Source organism: Vigna unguiculata, chromosome 1, assembly GCF_037176805.1.
Source record: "Vigna unguiculata cultivar grain cowpea cultivar isolate G323 ecotype 2 chromosome 1, ASM3717680v1, whole genome shotgun sequence".
NCBI classification, from domain to species: domain Eukaryota; kingdom Viridiplantae; phylum Streptophyta; class Magnoliopsida; order Fabales; family Fabaceae; genus Vigna; species Vigna unguiculata.
The window spans coordinates 2,106,552-2,124,795 of NC_140792.1; the positions used below are offsets into that span (position 1 = coordinate 2,106,552).

The following is an 18,244-nucleotide window of genomic DNA, read 5'->3' on the forward strand; positions in this document are numbered from 1 at the left end:
CGGAGGTTATAAAACCTCTGGTAATTTTTACATATAGTAAAGGTTTTCTAAACCTCTCATAAATACTAGAAGTTTTATGATGAACCCCAGGAAAAATTCCCTCCACATTTTTTTTCCATATCCTTTTTATATATTTTTTTTAAAAAATCTTTTTATCACTTTGTACGTTCGAAAAACAGACACAGTACGAAAAAGCAGACACAGACATAGTATTCCAACGTTCGAAAAACTTACCTAATTCACTTTGTTTCGAAATCCACTTTCCTCAAACTTCATCAAGCTACGTTTTCCTCGATTTCACTCTCAATCTCACTCTCAATCTCACTCTCACTCTCAATCTCACTCTCAATCTCACTCTCAATCTCAATCTCAGTTAAACCAGTTGCAGTTTCTTCCTTGCTTTCGAACGATTTGCTCATGATTTTGTTCGAATTTCACCTTGCTTCCAAACGGTAATGGTGTTCCCTTTCTTTTCTTTAGGTTTTCAAATTTTTTCATTTTTGTGGTTAAATTCGGACTTTGAAATCCTTGACGCTTGTTTTTTTCAGAGATTCAATTATAGGTGCCGCGTTTTCTGAAATCTAAAGTGCGTCTCCGTTGCTCGTTCAGTGACTTTGCATCTCCATTGCGTAGACGTGGACAGGTACAATTCTTCTCTCTTAGAACAATAAATACAACCACTTTTATTTCTACTATAACTGTTACTCAAATTGTGTGAATCGGAATCCATGGTGACGAACAATGCAGGAGGGGGTGGTGATTGTGTTGTGTATGCACAGTGAAAGAGTTGAAGTAGATTAGATGTTTGTGTTATTGTTCCAGTGGAGAAATGAAAATTGTTTTTCACATTTTAAGGAGTGAAAATGGAGTTGTGATGTTTTGCAGAGATGACAATAGAATAAAAGAAGGTTTGGTTTGCTTAGCATAGTATAGGAGTGGCTTTGGGTTGGTTTGCTTTAAAAATGGCCCTCGGATTGTCGTAACTTTTCCTTTTTTATTATCAACAAACACTTTCAAAGTCTAAAATCTCATAATCACTGTAACCATGTAACGAGAGGGAGGGGAAAAGAGACTGCATAAGAAAATTATAAATGTATTACTTTAGGCTAGTATAGTTAAATAGAAGATGTAGTAATTAAAACACTTAGATAAGAGAAAATCCAAGGCATTCAGAGTACTTAGGTGAACTTTTACATCAGAGTTAAGTTGATAACACTTTAGGAAGAACTCTACAATCAAAGCAGATGTATTCATACACAGAGAAACTAGAGAAAAACATCTTTAAAAATGTCAAAAAGCATCCAAATCAGTAATGGCATATTTTGAGTGAATGTAGGAACATCACTGCTAGCAAACTCCTTTCTCCATCGCCTAAAGGCAGAGCCAATAAATAATGAATATAAACTCTAGTGTGAACATATACTAATATAAAATTATGTATTCAACTCAAAAGCTCCAAGATAAACTAGTAATATAAAGATCCCATAGAGCAAAAAAGTATATAGTTCCTGTCTTATAAGGAGAATCGTATGTCTATCTTCTGGTTCTTCAATATTCTTTAATACATACAAAAGCAAATTTAATAAAAAAAATAAAAAAGACAATATAGTACCTTTAGGCAAAGTTTGGCAGAAACATCCTGATCAAAAACACCTAGAGCGATTACTGGAAGTGAAGTGAAGAAGACATTGTAAAATGACATGTACCCATCATTGTAAGCAGCTTGACCAGAAAAAGAAGCGTATGCCTCAAACCAAAACAGGGTAAATCCAAATGCAATGTTTTTATAGAAAAAATAGCATATCTGCATAAAAGAATTCAACAAGATATCAGCAGCAATTTTTTGGACAAAGTTGCCTAATTTTTAATCTAAACAAGTGTGATATGGTATAATGCATTCCCAAACACATGCATTCTTACATAGCAGACAAAAAATTGTGAGATCTTTTTCATCTGGGGACTAAACCAATCTACTGATGGACAAACTTCTATATAAGAATCAACTACAACTTCTTGTAAAACTCATGCATTCAATGCATTCAATACTTGGATCTCTCTACTCTATGCCAAATATCTATGATAGATTTTGATAATTAAAAGGTAATGAACAGATCTCTTAAAATCTTAGAAATAAGTTAAAAAAAAAAAATAAAAGAGACAAAAGTTTAGAGGGATATTAATTTTCTTTTACGAATAAAACTTGAATAATTATTTTTTCTATTTATAAACTTTATATCATAGATAAACTATCTTCACTTTTAAGTAGATTTTTACGAACATCACATTAGACAAATGTAATTGATTATACGATGATATGTTAGGCCTTTTACTTTAGGATATGACTTTTTTTGTAGTAATAGGAATGGCTTTTTCTATTTCTTTTGTTTAATGATTGTTTAATGATTGTTTAATGATCAGTGAAACATTGTATTAACGGTTTATGTTTCCGATGTGTACAAGATTTGTTTTTTTTTTCTTTTTGTCTTTGGGTAGTATAAGGAGGTCATAATAAGGGTAAAGAGGAAGAGAGTGTTGAAGAACATGAGATAAATAAAGTAATAAGACCCACTCCTCAACCTACAACTCTTCCCACATCTCTGCAAACCTGGCATGCAGAATTAAGATTAGAATGAAGTGACTCCACTCCTTCATTGTGCACGCTGCATCAATGAAACAATATAGTATGTGTATGTGTATATATATATATATATATATATATATATATATATATATATATATATATATAGATAGATAATAGATATAGATATACTAACAAGTTTGGGGACTGAGCTCCAACATCCATGACCATGTTTGGTGATGTTCATATTTACATTTAATAAAACCTAGTAATATTGTGTTAAGGCTCTTCCTCCATTACATTTTTCTATTCTTATATCATTAGTTACATTTTTTCTTTATTAAATTTATTTTTGTTCTCATTAACAGACTATTTTTAATGGATTTGGATAAGTCTTGGATTGATTTGCCTCGAAATACACAACAATACATGGATGGATTGAATAAATTTTTGGACTTTGCATTTGCTAATAAGAGCGTTGAGGGTAAGATAATTTGTCCATGTCCGAAATGCAATCTTAACAAATGGCAAACTCGAGGAGCAACATATGAACACTTAATTCTTCATCCTCTTCCAAAAGGGTATACATTTTGGCTTCTACATGGTGAGACAAATTATGTACAACATACGATTTCAACACCTCCAATTTTCCAATCGAGTGAGGATACAGGTTTTGCTAATGATCCCATATGTGGCATGGTTGATGATGCATTCGGGAATTTTGTAAACAATGATGAGAATATGCGACCTGAATCAAGCCACATGATGCCTGATGAAATTGCTCAGTATATGAAGTTTATGCATGAGGGACAACAAAGTTTGTATGAAGGATGTGACAAATATTCTAAACTTTCTTTCTTGCTCAAATTGTACCATATCAAATGTCTATGCAGAATGACTGACAAAGCAATGTCAATGATACTGGAGTTGTTAGCAGATGCTTTTGATTATGCTAAAATCCCATCTTCATTCTATGAAGCTAAGAAAATCATTAATAAGCTTGGCCTTCATTACACCAAAATTGATGCTTGCCCAAATGATTGCATGTTATACTATGGAGAAGATAAAGATAGGGAATTTTGTATGAAATGCAATGAATCTAGATGGAAGAAAACAAAGAAGAGCAATAGTATTGTTGGTGTTACTAAAAGACAAAAGAAAGTTCCAGCTAAAGTTTTAAGGTATTTTCCATTGAAGCCGCACTTACAACGAATGTTTATGTCTTCTAAAATAGCTGAGCATATGCAATGGCATGCATTAAGAAGTACACATGAAGGCATATTAAGGCATCCAAGTGATTCTGAAGCATGGAAGAACTTTGATCTAATGAATCCTCAATTTGCTTCAGACCCTCGAAATGTCAGACTTGGTTTGGCTACTGATGGGTTCAATCCATTTGGTGATTTGAGTACATGTCATAGTACTTGGCCTATTGTACTTATACCTTACAATCTTCCTCCTTGGATGTGTATGAAGCAAAGTTCATTCATTCTTTCCATGATCATTCCTGGTAAAAGAGCACCAGGAAATGATATTGATGTATATTTAAGGCCATTAATAGAAGAATTAAAAGAGCTATGGAACACTGGGGTTGAAACTTTTGATTCAGATAAGAAAGAAGTGTTTCATATGCATGCAGCTATATTATGGACTATTAGTGATTTTCCTGGTCTTGGAACCTTATCTGGGTGGAACACACATACTGGGTTGGCTTGCCCTAGGTGTAATTTTGACACAACTCCTAAGAAGATTCAGGGTAAATTTTGTTTCATGAATCATCGATGTTGGTTAAATGCAGGGCACAAATTTAGATTATGCCGCAATCGTTTTGATGGAAGTGTGGAAACTAGAAATCCTCCTTTGAGAATATCAGGAACAAATGTCTTACAACAAGTTCAGAATTTTAATATTGTATTTGGGAAAGAACCAGAAGTTGAGGAATGGGGGAAAAGACAACGGAAAGGTCACCACCCTATTGATGGCCCTCTACAATGGAGAAAAAAGAGTATATTTTTTGAACTTCCTTATTGGGTGAACAATTTATTGCACCACAATCTAGATGTTATGCACATTGAAAAAATGTATGTGATAATGTGGTTTATACATTATTGAACCAAGGTAAAAAGTCAAAGGACAACCTAAAGGCACGAAATGACTTAAAAGATTGGGGTGTTAGACCTGATCTTTGGCCTGATGCAAATAACAAATATCTTCCGGCTATATATACATTGACAAAAGAAAATAAACATATATTTCTGAAAACATTGAAGAACATCACTGTTCCAGATGGCTACTCAAGTAACATCAGTAGATGTGTTGATGTCAAACAATCTAAGCTTGGAGGATTGAAAAGTCATGATTCTCATGTTTTGATGGAGCAACTTTTACCTTTGGCAATGAGGAAGACGCTCCCTAAAGAAGTGTGCTCTGTTTTGATTGATCTGTGTTCCTTTTTTAAGCACTTGTGCAATAAAGTTTTAAAAGTGGATGAACTTAACCAATTGCAAAATAGAGTTGTTCTTACATTATGTCACATGGAGATGTTATTTCCTCCTGCATTTTTTACAGTCATGGTTCATTTGATTGTGCATTTGGTGGAAGATGCCAAGATTGGAGGACCTGTCCAATATAGGTGGATGTATCCCATTGAGAGATATTTGGGAAAATTGAAGTCTTATGTGCGTAACAAGGCTCAACCAGAAGGCTCAATAGCTGAAGGCTACCTAGCTGAAGAGTCCTTAACCTTTTGTTCTAGATATTTAGATGGAATTGAGACTATATTTAATCGAATAAGGCGTGTTGATGACGAACCTGACACCATGGCATCTAGTGTAAGTGGTTTGTTTCCACCAGTTGGAAAACCAGTTGGGGGTTTTACTTACTTCTCTTTATCAACAAAGGAAAAGTTACAAGCACATCGTCATGTATAGACTAATTGTGCCCAAGTTAACCCTTTTCTTCAGTAAGTACTTTATCTTTACAACTTTTATAATTCATCTACATTGAGGACTAACCATGTAATTATTTCATTTATTTAAATTAGAGAATTTAGAGAAATTGTACGAAGACAATTAAGAAGTCATACACGATCATCCTCTATGATAGATAAGAGGGTTCATAGAGAATTTGTGGAATGGTTTTCTTGTCGGGTATGTCTAATTTACATTCTTAAATTTGATAATATTAAAGATATCCAATTATGTTGATCATATTTTTCTTTTTTTTATAGATAAAGAATGACTTAAATGGACCTTACTCAGATGATTTGAAGTTCTTAGCTATGGGCCCAATTGATTGTGCAAAACGCTACAATGCTTACAATGTTAATGGCTTCAAGTTTCGTACGTTAGAGAGAGATCATGGACTTAAAACACAAAATAGTGGAATATTTGGTACTTTTGGGACAAGGAGCTATGCAAGTAGCATTGACAATCAAATGCAATTTGGGGGTGTGCCTTATTATGGAAAATTGGTAGACATAATTGAGATCAACTATAATGGTCGATTCTCTATTACTTTGTTCAAATGTATGTGGGCTGATACAACTACTTCTAGAGGGATTATAACAGATGACTTGGGATTTAGATTAGTAAACTTTACACGTTTAATACACATTGGTGATAATGATGATGACGAACCATACATTCAGGCTGCAGAAGCTCAAATGATTTATTATGTAGTGGATGAATTAGATAAAAATTGGAGCATTCCTGTGCATTTAAAGCCACGAGACTTATGACATTGGTGGAGATAATGATGTCACTTTCCATGAATGTGAACCATTTGAACAACAAAATTTGGAAACTTTATTTCCAGATGGAGAAGGGAATATACCATTAACAAGGTCATAGAGAAATTGAACAATTCTATATTAGTTTTTGTTTAAATTATCATCCATATTACTTATACATGCATTATATTAGATAATCATAATTTAATGAATGTGAATTGACTTGTATTAATGTTATTGTTTATAGAATTCTTGATGATGAAGAAAATATGCATGAAGAAGACTAATGACCAAGTTTCAATCCCTACCCAAAATAGAAGTGGCCAACCATCATCTACAATGTGTCCACCTGTGCCTCATCCATCTTGCCCAAGTAAGTTGACTAAGTTTCACCACGGGTTTCACCTACAGTAAGATTTGAAAAGTTTCACCTACTCATACTCCAGGGCCTAGTAATCCACCTCAACTTTCGTTTCCGCCACAGTCCATCATAACACCTCAATTTGCATCTCAATTTTGTATGATGATTATATTTCCATGTTAAAAAGTATCTTGCTTTTTCTTGTGTATTAATCTAATTATTATGCAGCAGGTCACATGAATTCTCATCCTATAGAGAATAATAATGAGCAACCTCCTCCCCCACCTCACATGAATTCAATGCTTTCAACATCTAAATCTAGTAAGATGTCTCATTTGCATATCATTTTGGTACTTTCAAATTTCATGTATTATCTATTTATTTAGTGACTTGAGTTAATTTGTAGAATGTTTGAAGAAGAGGTTGTTCTCCACTAGCAAGACCAATTCTGCACATGAATTTGAATTTGAATTTAATAATCAACTCAGAAATGAGTTTGTGCATGATTCTACATCTGAATCAACACCAAGGTTACAATCTGATAGTGAAGGGGAAGAAAATGTGGATATTGAGATGTAAAGTAATCAATCAAAGCATGTATCACGTAAAAGGTCATGACTTGTTGATGTCATTGGTAAGATTGTTAATTTATTGATTTTTATGTGTAATTGTCCAAGCCATATAGTATTTGTGTTTTATGTTTATCTTAAACCAACAATATATTTCATATGTATTTTGACAGATGATGAAGGCACACAAGTTAGAAAACAATTAACATTGAATGATGTTTGGTTTTTATCTTCCAATGAAAGGATTCTTGTGAAATGGAATAGTGACAACCAACCAATTGATGATAGCGGAGCATTGTTGAATAGGTTTTTAGGTCGTGTTGCAAGAAATGTTAATGCCTTTCCAATCAACTATCAAAGTTGGAGAAAGATTCCTAATGATTACAAAGAAGATATACTTAAGAAAACCATTCAAGTAATTGACCTATAATTTCTTTTATATGTTTTGATTCTTGTTATATGTCAATTGTTGTTAAACTAGTTGTGTAATAATTTTGAAGGCTAAGTTTCTAGTGGAATCTGATGCTCATGTCACATATATATTCAAATCACTTAACATCAAATGGAGTGAGTATAGACAACAACTATGGCAACAAAGAGATGATGGAACACATAATAGAGATGAAATTATTACAATGTGTCCAGAAGGAATGAATAGAGACCAATGGGCTTCTTTTGTTGACTACCGTTTAAATTCAAGGACTAAGGTAATAAAAACTATCTTTTCTATTCTTTTAAGTGTTACTTTACTTATTTTTAGTAATTTTCTACATATATGCTTAGGAAATTGCCCAAAAAAATAAGGATAATAGAAAGAAGCAAACAGTTCCTCACACAGGTGGATCGAAGAGCATTGCACGGAAGAAGAATGAGATGGTAACTTTATTCATCAATCATTTTTGTTATATCATATATGATTCATGATTTTCTTAAGTTTTATAGGAGCAAGAGCTTGGTCGCAAAGTTAGTAGGGGAGAAGTTTGGATAGCAACACATAAACATGCTAATGGGGAATTTGTGAATGATGGAGCAAGAGAGATTGGAGTAAGTATAAGTTTTCTAAAGAAAAATACTGAATCAAATTGAATGTTACCTTCATTGATAACATTTTGTATTATTTGTAGGAAAAAATTAAAGCATATGAGACAAATACATCTTCCCTTTCACAAGATATATCAATTGAAGATTCACTAGCTCATGTTCTAGGAAGTAAAGAACATTGTGGTCGTGTTCGAGGAATGGGATTGGGACCTTGCCCTTCTCGTGTGTTTGGATATACTAGGAATTTTCATTTTGGGACATCCTCATCTGGTCCTTCTTATTCAGAATTGCAAAATCAGGTTATTGATTTGGATTGTCATGTGTAGCAATATGATGTTGTTCTCTTTGGATTGTCATGCCAAGGTTGTAAATGTTGTTGTGTTGAATATTATTGGACACTATTAATGTTGTTGTTGTGTTGCTTTGGATTGTTTTATATAAGTAGGAGTAAGAAATGTAGTATATTTTTTGTTGATAGATTGAGTGTTTTATAATGTTTATGTGTTTTTTACGATTTTAATAATAGATTGTGTTCTAATATAGGTCACTGCATTAAAGTCACAATTGGATGAACAAAATAAACGAAATGAAGAACGTGACAAAAGACTTGATGCAATCATGAACTTCTTTTCTCAAAATTATCAAGGTCAATTATCTCCTGAGTTGACTATGTTCAATCCTGCACCGGTAATGTTTAAGATTGCATAACTTCTTTTATTTTTCAAAGTTTACATTTGTAATTATGATTCACATTTATATTATAGGTTTCTGATCAAGGAAGTGTGCCAACTAATACAACAAGTTCTGGACATGAGGAAAATCATATGTGATAGTTGAAGAATATAATATAATGTGGAAGTTAATTGAATCATTTTATGTTTTGAGAACTATTGTAGTACTTCATGATAGTTTTTGCTGACTAATATTGTACTTGAATTTGAATTTGAATTCGTATATTTGTTATACTTTGATATACATTTAGTCATCTATAAATAATTTGTCAATTTGATGAGTTTATATCTATTTATGTATAATTTCATTAAATATAGATTAAAAAAATAGAATAAATATAAATAATTGTGATTGAAAAATAATATATGAATCCATAAATGATAAATGAGTAAAAAAATATAATAATAATAATTTAAAAATCTATGGTACTTTACGGAGGTTTTGAAACCTATAGTATTTCACGGAGGTTTTAAAGCCCAGGGTATTTTAGGGGGCTTTGAAACCCATGGTATTTTATGGGGGTTCTGAAACCTATGTTATTTTATGGAGGTTCTAAAACCCATAGTATTTTATGGAGGTTTCAAAATCCACGATATTTTACGGAGGTTTCAAAATTCATGGTAATTAACCAGGATTTTAAACCCACAAAACTTAACTGAGGTTTTAAAACCTATGTTAAATACAAGAGGATAAAAAACCTCCGTTATTGATTAGTGCTTCCTGGGGTTCGTAAAAACCCCGACTAACACATTCTCCAGGAATGGTTTAGCGGGGGAAATTGAAACCCCGGGTAAAGAACTTAGTAGAGGTTTTAACCCTAAGTAATGTAAAAATAAACCTCCGTTAAAAATATTTTTTCTTGTAGTGTCAAATATCAACATAGTCAATGATTGAAAAATAACAAAAATTGTTTTAGCGAAATAAAATAGTTTTTCAAATGAAACAAAAATTAAAAATAGTAAAGTAAAGAAGATAATTTTTTTAGATTACCTAGTAAATGAAATGTTTATATCATTGAACACTTAAATTGAGAGTGTTATACATTCTCATGTGAAAGGAAAATATACAATAAATAAAAATATTAAAAGAGAATAGAAATATTCAAATGTGAGACAAAAAAATATAATTGACATACATCATTCAAACATAATCACATAAAGGTTACGATATGATGAAAAATATATTGGAAATGTTAATGAATTTTATGACAAACCAAAAAATTAGAAGAAATAAAAAATAGTGAGTGTGTAATAATATATGTGTGTGTATTAATATATATATATATATATATATATATATATATATATATATATATATATATATATATAAGTTCACTTAATTGACTATGAATATTTTAATAATTTAAACGGGAAGGGAAATGGCGGGGACGAGTATTATGGCGGGTATGAGGACGGGGACAAGGCAAATATGTACATTTCCATACCCATACCCAATTGAAAAGTCGGGAATTTCCTAAACCCATACCCATACCCAGTTAATGCGAGGATTTTCAGTCAAAATGGGAGCGGGTTCGGGCAATACCCACGGGGACAAGTTTATTTACCATCCTAACTATGATGAAGACTTTTTCCAGCACCTACCTCATATAAATGGAAAGCGGAAATTGAAAAACAATACTTTGATGTGCTTTTTCAAACCTTTATTGTCTTAAAAGTGTAATGTACTATAAAAAAGAACATGTTTTGTGAGCCAAGGACAATGTATCCATGGAATTTATGTAAAGCTTTGTCATCACAAAGTAATTGCTCTAATAAGTTGTTGCACAATTTATGTGATAATAGTACTAAACCATGCAATGACTCTGAAAATTGATTGAAGAAATATATTATATTTTTGAGAATAATTGATTCAATGTAAATATATTATATTATCTCACATATATAAGTAACTGTCAATTGCTTAAACAAATAAATTGTTCTTAGAACATATTATACATCATTCATGATTGTTCTTTTCTCATCATTGTGAGTGACATATTTCCTTCTATTGTAACAATGTTGTTGTTAATGAATCTCATTATTTTTAACCACTAGTGCAGGAAAGGGTTTTGACATTGATTGTTTTGGCTATTATACCTTGGTTCAACCACTGAAGCATATCTAGATGAGATAAAAAGGGGTAGATTTTTTGCCTCGGTTATCAATCGAGGCATAAAATTTAGTCTTAGGCCTAAGTTCTAAAGAACCGAAGCATAAAACCATTAATAAATAAATAAAAACGAATGATATGAACATCAAAGTGTGAAAGTTGAGTAACAATGGAGATGGAGGACGATGTAATGTTGGATGCGTTTTGGAGAGCTAATCAATCCCACCAAAATGCAACGGTACTTGGAAACTAATGGTAGCAAAAAAACACTAACTTAAAAAAAAAGAACCCAAGATGAACATGAACTCCACCAAAAACGCAAGAAAATTCAAAACAAACACTGACCATAGTTAGACGTTGAGTGATGGCGTGAAAAAGTTCTTCATTTACGTGACACATAATGGAGGTTGAGATAAACAATGGAGAATGACACAAAAAATAAGAAGAAATAAAGAAGAATAAGAAGAAATCACAAAGTGGTTAAGAGAAGAAGAAGCAACGAAGACAAAAAAGAAAAAGTGAAGCCTTCTACAATTTCTACGAAATTTAATACTAGGCAGAGTTTTAGGTCTCAATTATTAAAAATATTGAAGCATAAAAGGCAATAGGCTGCGATTTTACTAATAATCGAGGCCTAAATCTCTGCGTAAAATAACATGAATGCAAAAAAGAGTGACGATTTTGAAATTTTAACAAACTCATAGACATCGGTTCTAAAACAACTAAACCTCGATTTTGGAGCAACCAAGGCTTATTTCTATGCGCTAAAATAAAATAATTGAAAAAAGGACGTCAGTTTTGAAGTATTCACGAATTATAGGCTTCAATGACTTTGGAATCGAAGCATATGGTCAAATAGGCTTCAATTATGCCAACAACCGAGACTTATAAGTTCGCAAAAAAATTCAAAATTGCCACCACAATTTTATATGCTTCATTTCTTTAAAATTGAAGAATATCACATAATTTAAAAAGCCAAAACTGCACTAGTGAACATTTGGATTGATATAATTTTCTACTATATGATTTAAGCAAACTCTACCATACTTATATAATTCGGTAGTTATGGTCAGACTCTATTATGGATTTATGACCACATTTTCCATAGGGCTCTCTTATCTCTTCCTTCTTCGAGCTAGACTTATGGAAGAAGGAATCGAGAAGATAATAGCGGCAACAATTGGGTTTATTACGGGATAACTCATAATGTCCATATCTATCTATTGTGCGCATTTACAATAACTATCATATGTATACCCTATCTTTTATTTCATTTCTTTGACATAAGAATTATGTTACTCTATTTCTTTTTATTCGTCTCTAATAATTTATTGAGGAATCACCAATTTTGAATTGTATCTTTCAAGTAGGATTTTTTATCTTCTTTTTTCTCTTAAAAATGGAAATTTAGGGAAGTGCTTATAAACATATGTATCAAAAGATAGAACATATTTCGTTTAGTTTCTATATGTCCACTATCACTAGTTATTTCGGTTTTTTACTATCGGTTTTAATTATAACTTCATCTCTATTTATTGGTCTTAGTAAAATAGGACTTATTTGATTTGTAATTTTGAGAAGAATAGTAAATTTTGGTATAAGGCATTCTATAATTCCTTACTATGTCAATTTACGATTCTTGATTGTTGAGATTTATGATAAATATATATTTATGTTTAAGGCTAGATATTACCTATGTGGAGTTAAAATGTTTGATTTAAAAAAAAACAATTAAATCTAGTGAGAATTATGTAGCTTCTAGTATACAAATATTTTTAAATTTAAAATTTCATCAAAATAGATTTAAATCTTAAAAAATATAAAATTGTTGCTCATTTTTCTTGCATAAACTTCATGAGTATTGATTTGGATACAAAGACCAAGGTGAACAGTGACAGATCGATCAAAAATTTTGAAAGGGACAAAATAATATTCAAAATTTATATATTTAATCATTGTCACTAATATGACTTATTATAAAAAAGTATATATAATTTAGTATTTTGTATGTTTCTCGTAAAAAAAATATGATAGTTTTGAAGTTGTATTTGATATGGAATCCATTTTAAATAAGTTTTTCTAATTTCATCTCTTTTGATATTCACATATTTGAAAATGTTCTCTTGGAATAAGTTTCAAAGAATTAATATGAAAATTTTCATTTGTATCTCTTTAAATCTTTAAGAGAGGGTTCCTCTAATTCAACAATTAGGTCCTTAGTACATTGTGAAAAATCGATTAGAAATAAATCTACATTGTTTTCATCTTTACATATATCTTTACTTTTATCATTTAAAAAAAATGAATATATCACTTTATTTTTCATCGATAAATATTATTCTAGGCACCACTTGTTAAGAGGACCTTTAAGATATTATTGGTGCATAATTGATATATCAAATTGCCTAATCATAAAACTTTTTCTAATATAACTTATCTACAAGAATACATGTTTTCTTTATTCATGTTTTACTTTACCCTTGAACAAATATTGTCTTTAAACAATATATAAATATTTAAGAAAAGTTTTCAAGTCTCCAAAAGTTTAAAAAATAGGTTATACTATAAATTTTTTAATTTTATTTTGTTGTTGAATTCACATTGAACCAAATATCTTGTAATAATAGACACTAAAATTTTGGATTTGTAATTATGAGATGAGAATGAGTGGAACCTCCTCTTTTCTTGCATGTGGCATGAATAAAACCCTCAAAAGTAAAAGACGAAACTGAAAACATGGACATCCCTTCATTACTAACTCACCACCATTCATTCCCTCCAACATCACTATAAATACCTTCCTTCCCTTCCTTTCTCTTCAGAAAACAAAAAACAAATAAACAAATAAAACCCTAACACCTCCCAAACACATTCATTCTTTGTTTCTCATTCCCTTTTTCTCTATTCACCATGGCATCCCAACCAATCTCCGTCACCACCTTCGCCGTCGTTCTCCTTCTCGCGCTTTTCTTCGTCACCGCCTCCGCCGCCGCCGCCGCCGCCACAACCGCTACACCCGCAACAGCTTCCGCGGCGGCTCCGGCAGCCGACGCTGCTGGAAAAGCTGCCGGTGCCGTAGTTACAGCCGGCCCCACGGCCACCGCCGAAACTCCCGAAGCCGCCACGGCTGCAAGAGTCATGGGATCTGCTGTGAACACTGTGGCGGTGGTTGGAGCTTCCATCTTGGTCTCTATGCTCGCCATCTTCAAGCACTGAATGAATCATTGAGTGAACTTATATAGTTTATTTTTTCTGAATTTCGCTTTCATTATAAAAATATATTATCACACAGAAGATAAAATTAATTGGTGAGGATTTCATGTACAGAGAAATCCATTCTTTAAATGAATAGGATTTTTTAAAATTGAAAAACAATATAGTTTCATACGAGTGACTATTTATTATCACTCAATTAAATAAAATAAAAAATTCACTGTTCTTTTATCAGAAAAATTATGGATGCTTGTTCATAAATTTAGTAATGGTGTGAGTTTCATTTTTAAAGAAACCAGTGTAATTTCTCGCTCATATTTAACATCCTTTCGTTGTTTAATGTTACTTTTGTCTCCTTTGTAGTAACTAAAACATGTATTGCGATTTGCATTAAATAACAAATGCCAATGCAATTAACTTAAAAAAATTATATATAGTATATGGATAGATAATACTATCTCTTAATATTATGTATGTTTTCACTTTATAATTTTTTTTCTGATTTATTCTTATAAATTAAGATATTAATTAACGGTTTAACCATAATCATCTCATTCTTCGTTTACTATATTAATTGTGAGTATATTTAAATAAAATATTATAAAAGAATACAATGTATTATTAAATCTTAGGTTGTATATAAATAGACATACAGATGTACCATGTTAATGAAATTAAAATAAAATGTTTTACTTTTTTCAATTTAATATTGATTTTCTAAAAAGTGTAGAAATAATCGAAGTAGAATTTACCTCTCTCAATGAAGTTTTAAAAGATGTGAATAAGAAAATTGACTTTGTAAAGTTAAATATACTTTACATTTATGTTCCCGAAAATATAAGAACTGAATTTTTATAATTTAATTTAAAAATTAAATACAATTTTTCATAATAGATCGAAAACAAAATTATTTAACTCAATTGAGTTTGTAAAGTTGGTAGAATTTTAACTACTATATCGAACTAGCAATGAACTAGTCTTATACAAAATCAAAATCTGGATATGCTTATATTCTAAAAATGAATGTCTTACTTTCGGGATAACAAGTACTTTTATTTATTTTTTATCAGCAAGAGTATAATATAATGCAGTAGAACATTAAAGGTATTTCAACCTAAAGATATCAAAATAGATTTATATATGTGAACTAACTCGATTCATCACAAAATTAATTATATTGTATTGGAAAAAATTTATTTATTTATTTATTTTACGTACAAAATCTGTAGAATAGATGGATTCAAACAGATTAAATGTAGATTGACTGATTACTTATCGTGATAACTTTTTATTTATTTATTACTTTTCATAAATCTTTTAATATAATTATTTAATACTTATAATTATAATTATATGTGGAGGTTGATAATTTAATTTTTTAAATATTAGAATATTGATTAATAATATTTGAATAATTTAGATGTTTAATTTTTGTTGGATTGACACTTTAATTTTAAACTATTATATTTATAATAATGTTGAGAAGAAATAAATGAACATATTGATTGATTATACCGCTATAATATATTTTGCTTATACTATAACAAAACTATAAAATAAATTTGAAAATTAAAATATCCTTAAATAAATCAACTCACTTAACTTATAAATGTATAATGAATCGAGTTAAATTACAAACTAATTCATTAAAAAAGGAGTGAGATTGAGCTGACTTATTAATTCATTAAAAAATAATATAGTGATCTTTTATCCGCTTAGCCTTATAACAAGTCTAAGAGTTTTTTTAACAATAATAACTTATTTTTAACTCAATTCATATTATGGCAATAATATATAGGATGAGGTGTGAAGGAATTGAAGAAAACTTCGGGATCTCTTTCTTCCTTTCAAATGTGTGCTATTGATATGATTGTGATGGTGTGTAAAGAAATGAAATAGTGGATAATTGACCCATGTTACCATGAAAACATGTAATAACTATTATATTGTAATTTTATACTTATGTGCGTGGCCACTAATTCCATAGACAATAAACTTTATCCTAATCATTCATGTAAAAATACTTCAAATGCTTTATCATAATTATTTCATTACTTTTTTTACGGAAAAGGCCAAAACTTATATCTCATTTATATATAATTAACTTATATTGTACATTTATAATTAGGGAAAAACGTTGGCACTATATTTTTGTTATGTTACCATTTAGCAACTATGAATATTATTATTATTATTATTATTATTAATTAATATTGTTTTATTTCAAATTTTCTTTATTTTTTATTAGTTAAATATAACATTTTATTATTAAAGGGAATTGGAAAGTGAAAAAAAAAAAGTGAGCGTCAAATAATATTTTTTCAACATATTATTTCAAGAGATGCAATGAAATATTATTGAAATATATGGCTCTAATTTTATTATCGACGAATTGCAATAATGAGTCTTAATGATTTTTCAATGTTATTAGTGATTTTATATAATAATTAATTATAAAAAATAAACCATTTTAATTATATAAAGTAAACGAATATAAACATGAAGAGAGGGTAATGAATTATAAAGAATGAAGAAAATATATTAATTGATGAATGAAAGAATGGAGGAAAGGTAGAAGGGAATAGAAAACCCTCTTAGATCTCACGCACACCTACAATGAATGATTCACTTTACATCATATCAGAATCTCTTTCTCTCTTTCCATAACACAAAATCACAATCACAACACCGTTTCAATCAACTCACTGCTTCAATATCGCAAACATCGAAACCACGATGGAAGCTCCAATCACGGCCATCGAGGTTGACACGGAAGCGGCTGCTCCGGCATCAGGTCCCGGTGCGGCTGCCGGAGTCAATTCCTCAGCGGTGGCCACGGCGAAGAAAAGTGCTGCGATGAGAGCAACGAGGAAGAAGTTGACGGAGAATGCTTGAGATGCCATGGCTACAGAAAGTGTTGAAAGAAAGAGAACGAAGGAACAAGTGTTGAATTGAAGGTGCAGTGAGGTTTTATTTTTATTCTGCGATGAATGAATGAAGAGAGGGTGGTGGTATTTATAGTGTTGTCAAAACGCGTGTGGACCTGTCGTTTTGGCTAAAAAGATGCCTAAATTATTGCTTCTTCTCTGTTTTTCTGATTTTCCCGTTCAGCGCGTCGTTTAGTTCTCCGGTAATTACGCTGTTTCTATTTTACTTACATTAAATGGTAACCTAATATATATATATATATATATATATATATATATATATATATATATATATATATATATATATATTTATGAATGTTGTTATTTTTTTCCTTTACCTATTTTGGTCTGATTTGAGTGGTTAGAATATAAGCGTTTTTTTCTTTAATTTTAATTTTTTTTTTCAAAAGTTCCTTTACATTTACAATATTAATTTCTTTGATTGATTTTGAGTTTTAAAGAACTTTAATTCACCTATCATATTTGTTTGGAACTCATATCTTAAATAAGTTTAGAAAATTTATCACACAAGGATTTGTTTGTAACATTGACTATGATGTAATTTACGTATAGTTGAACTGTAAGAAAATTAGTTTGTAGAACATAGTGACATCTAATTTTTATCTTGAAAACTAATTTTCAATTATAAAGGAACTTAGTTTTTTTTTAGAACTGTCAAAACGGATCACCCGACCCAACCCGACTCGGTCTGTGATGGGTTGACCATTCAGTGGTTCAACCTAATCCGGCTCACTTATTAGCGAGACAGCAAAATTAGAACCCGATCCGACCCACCACGGGTTGGCGGGTTAAACGGGTTGGCTCATTGGCTCACTGACTTACTTAATTAAAAAAAACACACAATTTTTTTCTTCAATATCAAGAAAACTAAATTATAATTCCGATTAAAAATCTAAATAAACTTCAATATAATCCAAATAAAATCTCAAATTACGTTAAACTCCAAATACAAACCAAAATTAA

General features: G+C 30.7%; 1 protein-coding gene and 2 pseudogenes across 1 annotated transcript; all 3 read left to right on the top strand.

The window, feature by feature from the left end:
* The first annotated feature begins 2,968 nt into the window (after positions 1–2,968).
* Positions 2,969–5,847, top strand: LOC146888584 (uncharacterized; annotated as a pseudogene).
* An 11-nt stretch (positions 5,848–5,858) lies between these two features.
* LOC146888585 (uncharacterized) lies at positions 5,859–6,595 on the top strand (annotated as a pseudogene).
* Positions 6,596–7,858: 1,263 nt separating this feature from the next.
* LOC114183842 (uncharacterized) lies at positions 7,859–9,268 on the top strand. The gene is made up of 6 exons (XM_085669966.1): positions 7,859–7,945; positions 8,022–8,114; positions 8,181–8,282; positions 8,363–8,578; positions 8,823–8,966; positions 9,044–9,268. The coding sequence occupies exons 1-6, from the start codon at positions 7,874–7,876 to the stop codon at positions 9,107–9,109; spliced, it is 693 nt and encodes a 230-aa protein (XP_085526092.1). The 5' UTR covers positions 7,859–7,873; the 3' UTR covers positions 9,110–9,268.
* The last annotated feature ends 8,976 nt before the right edge of the window (positions 9,269–18,244 follow it).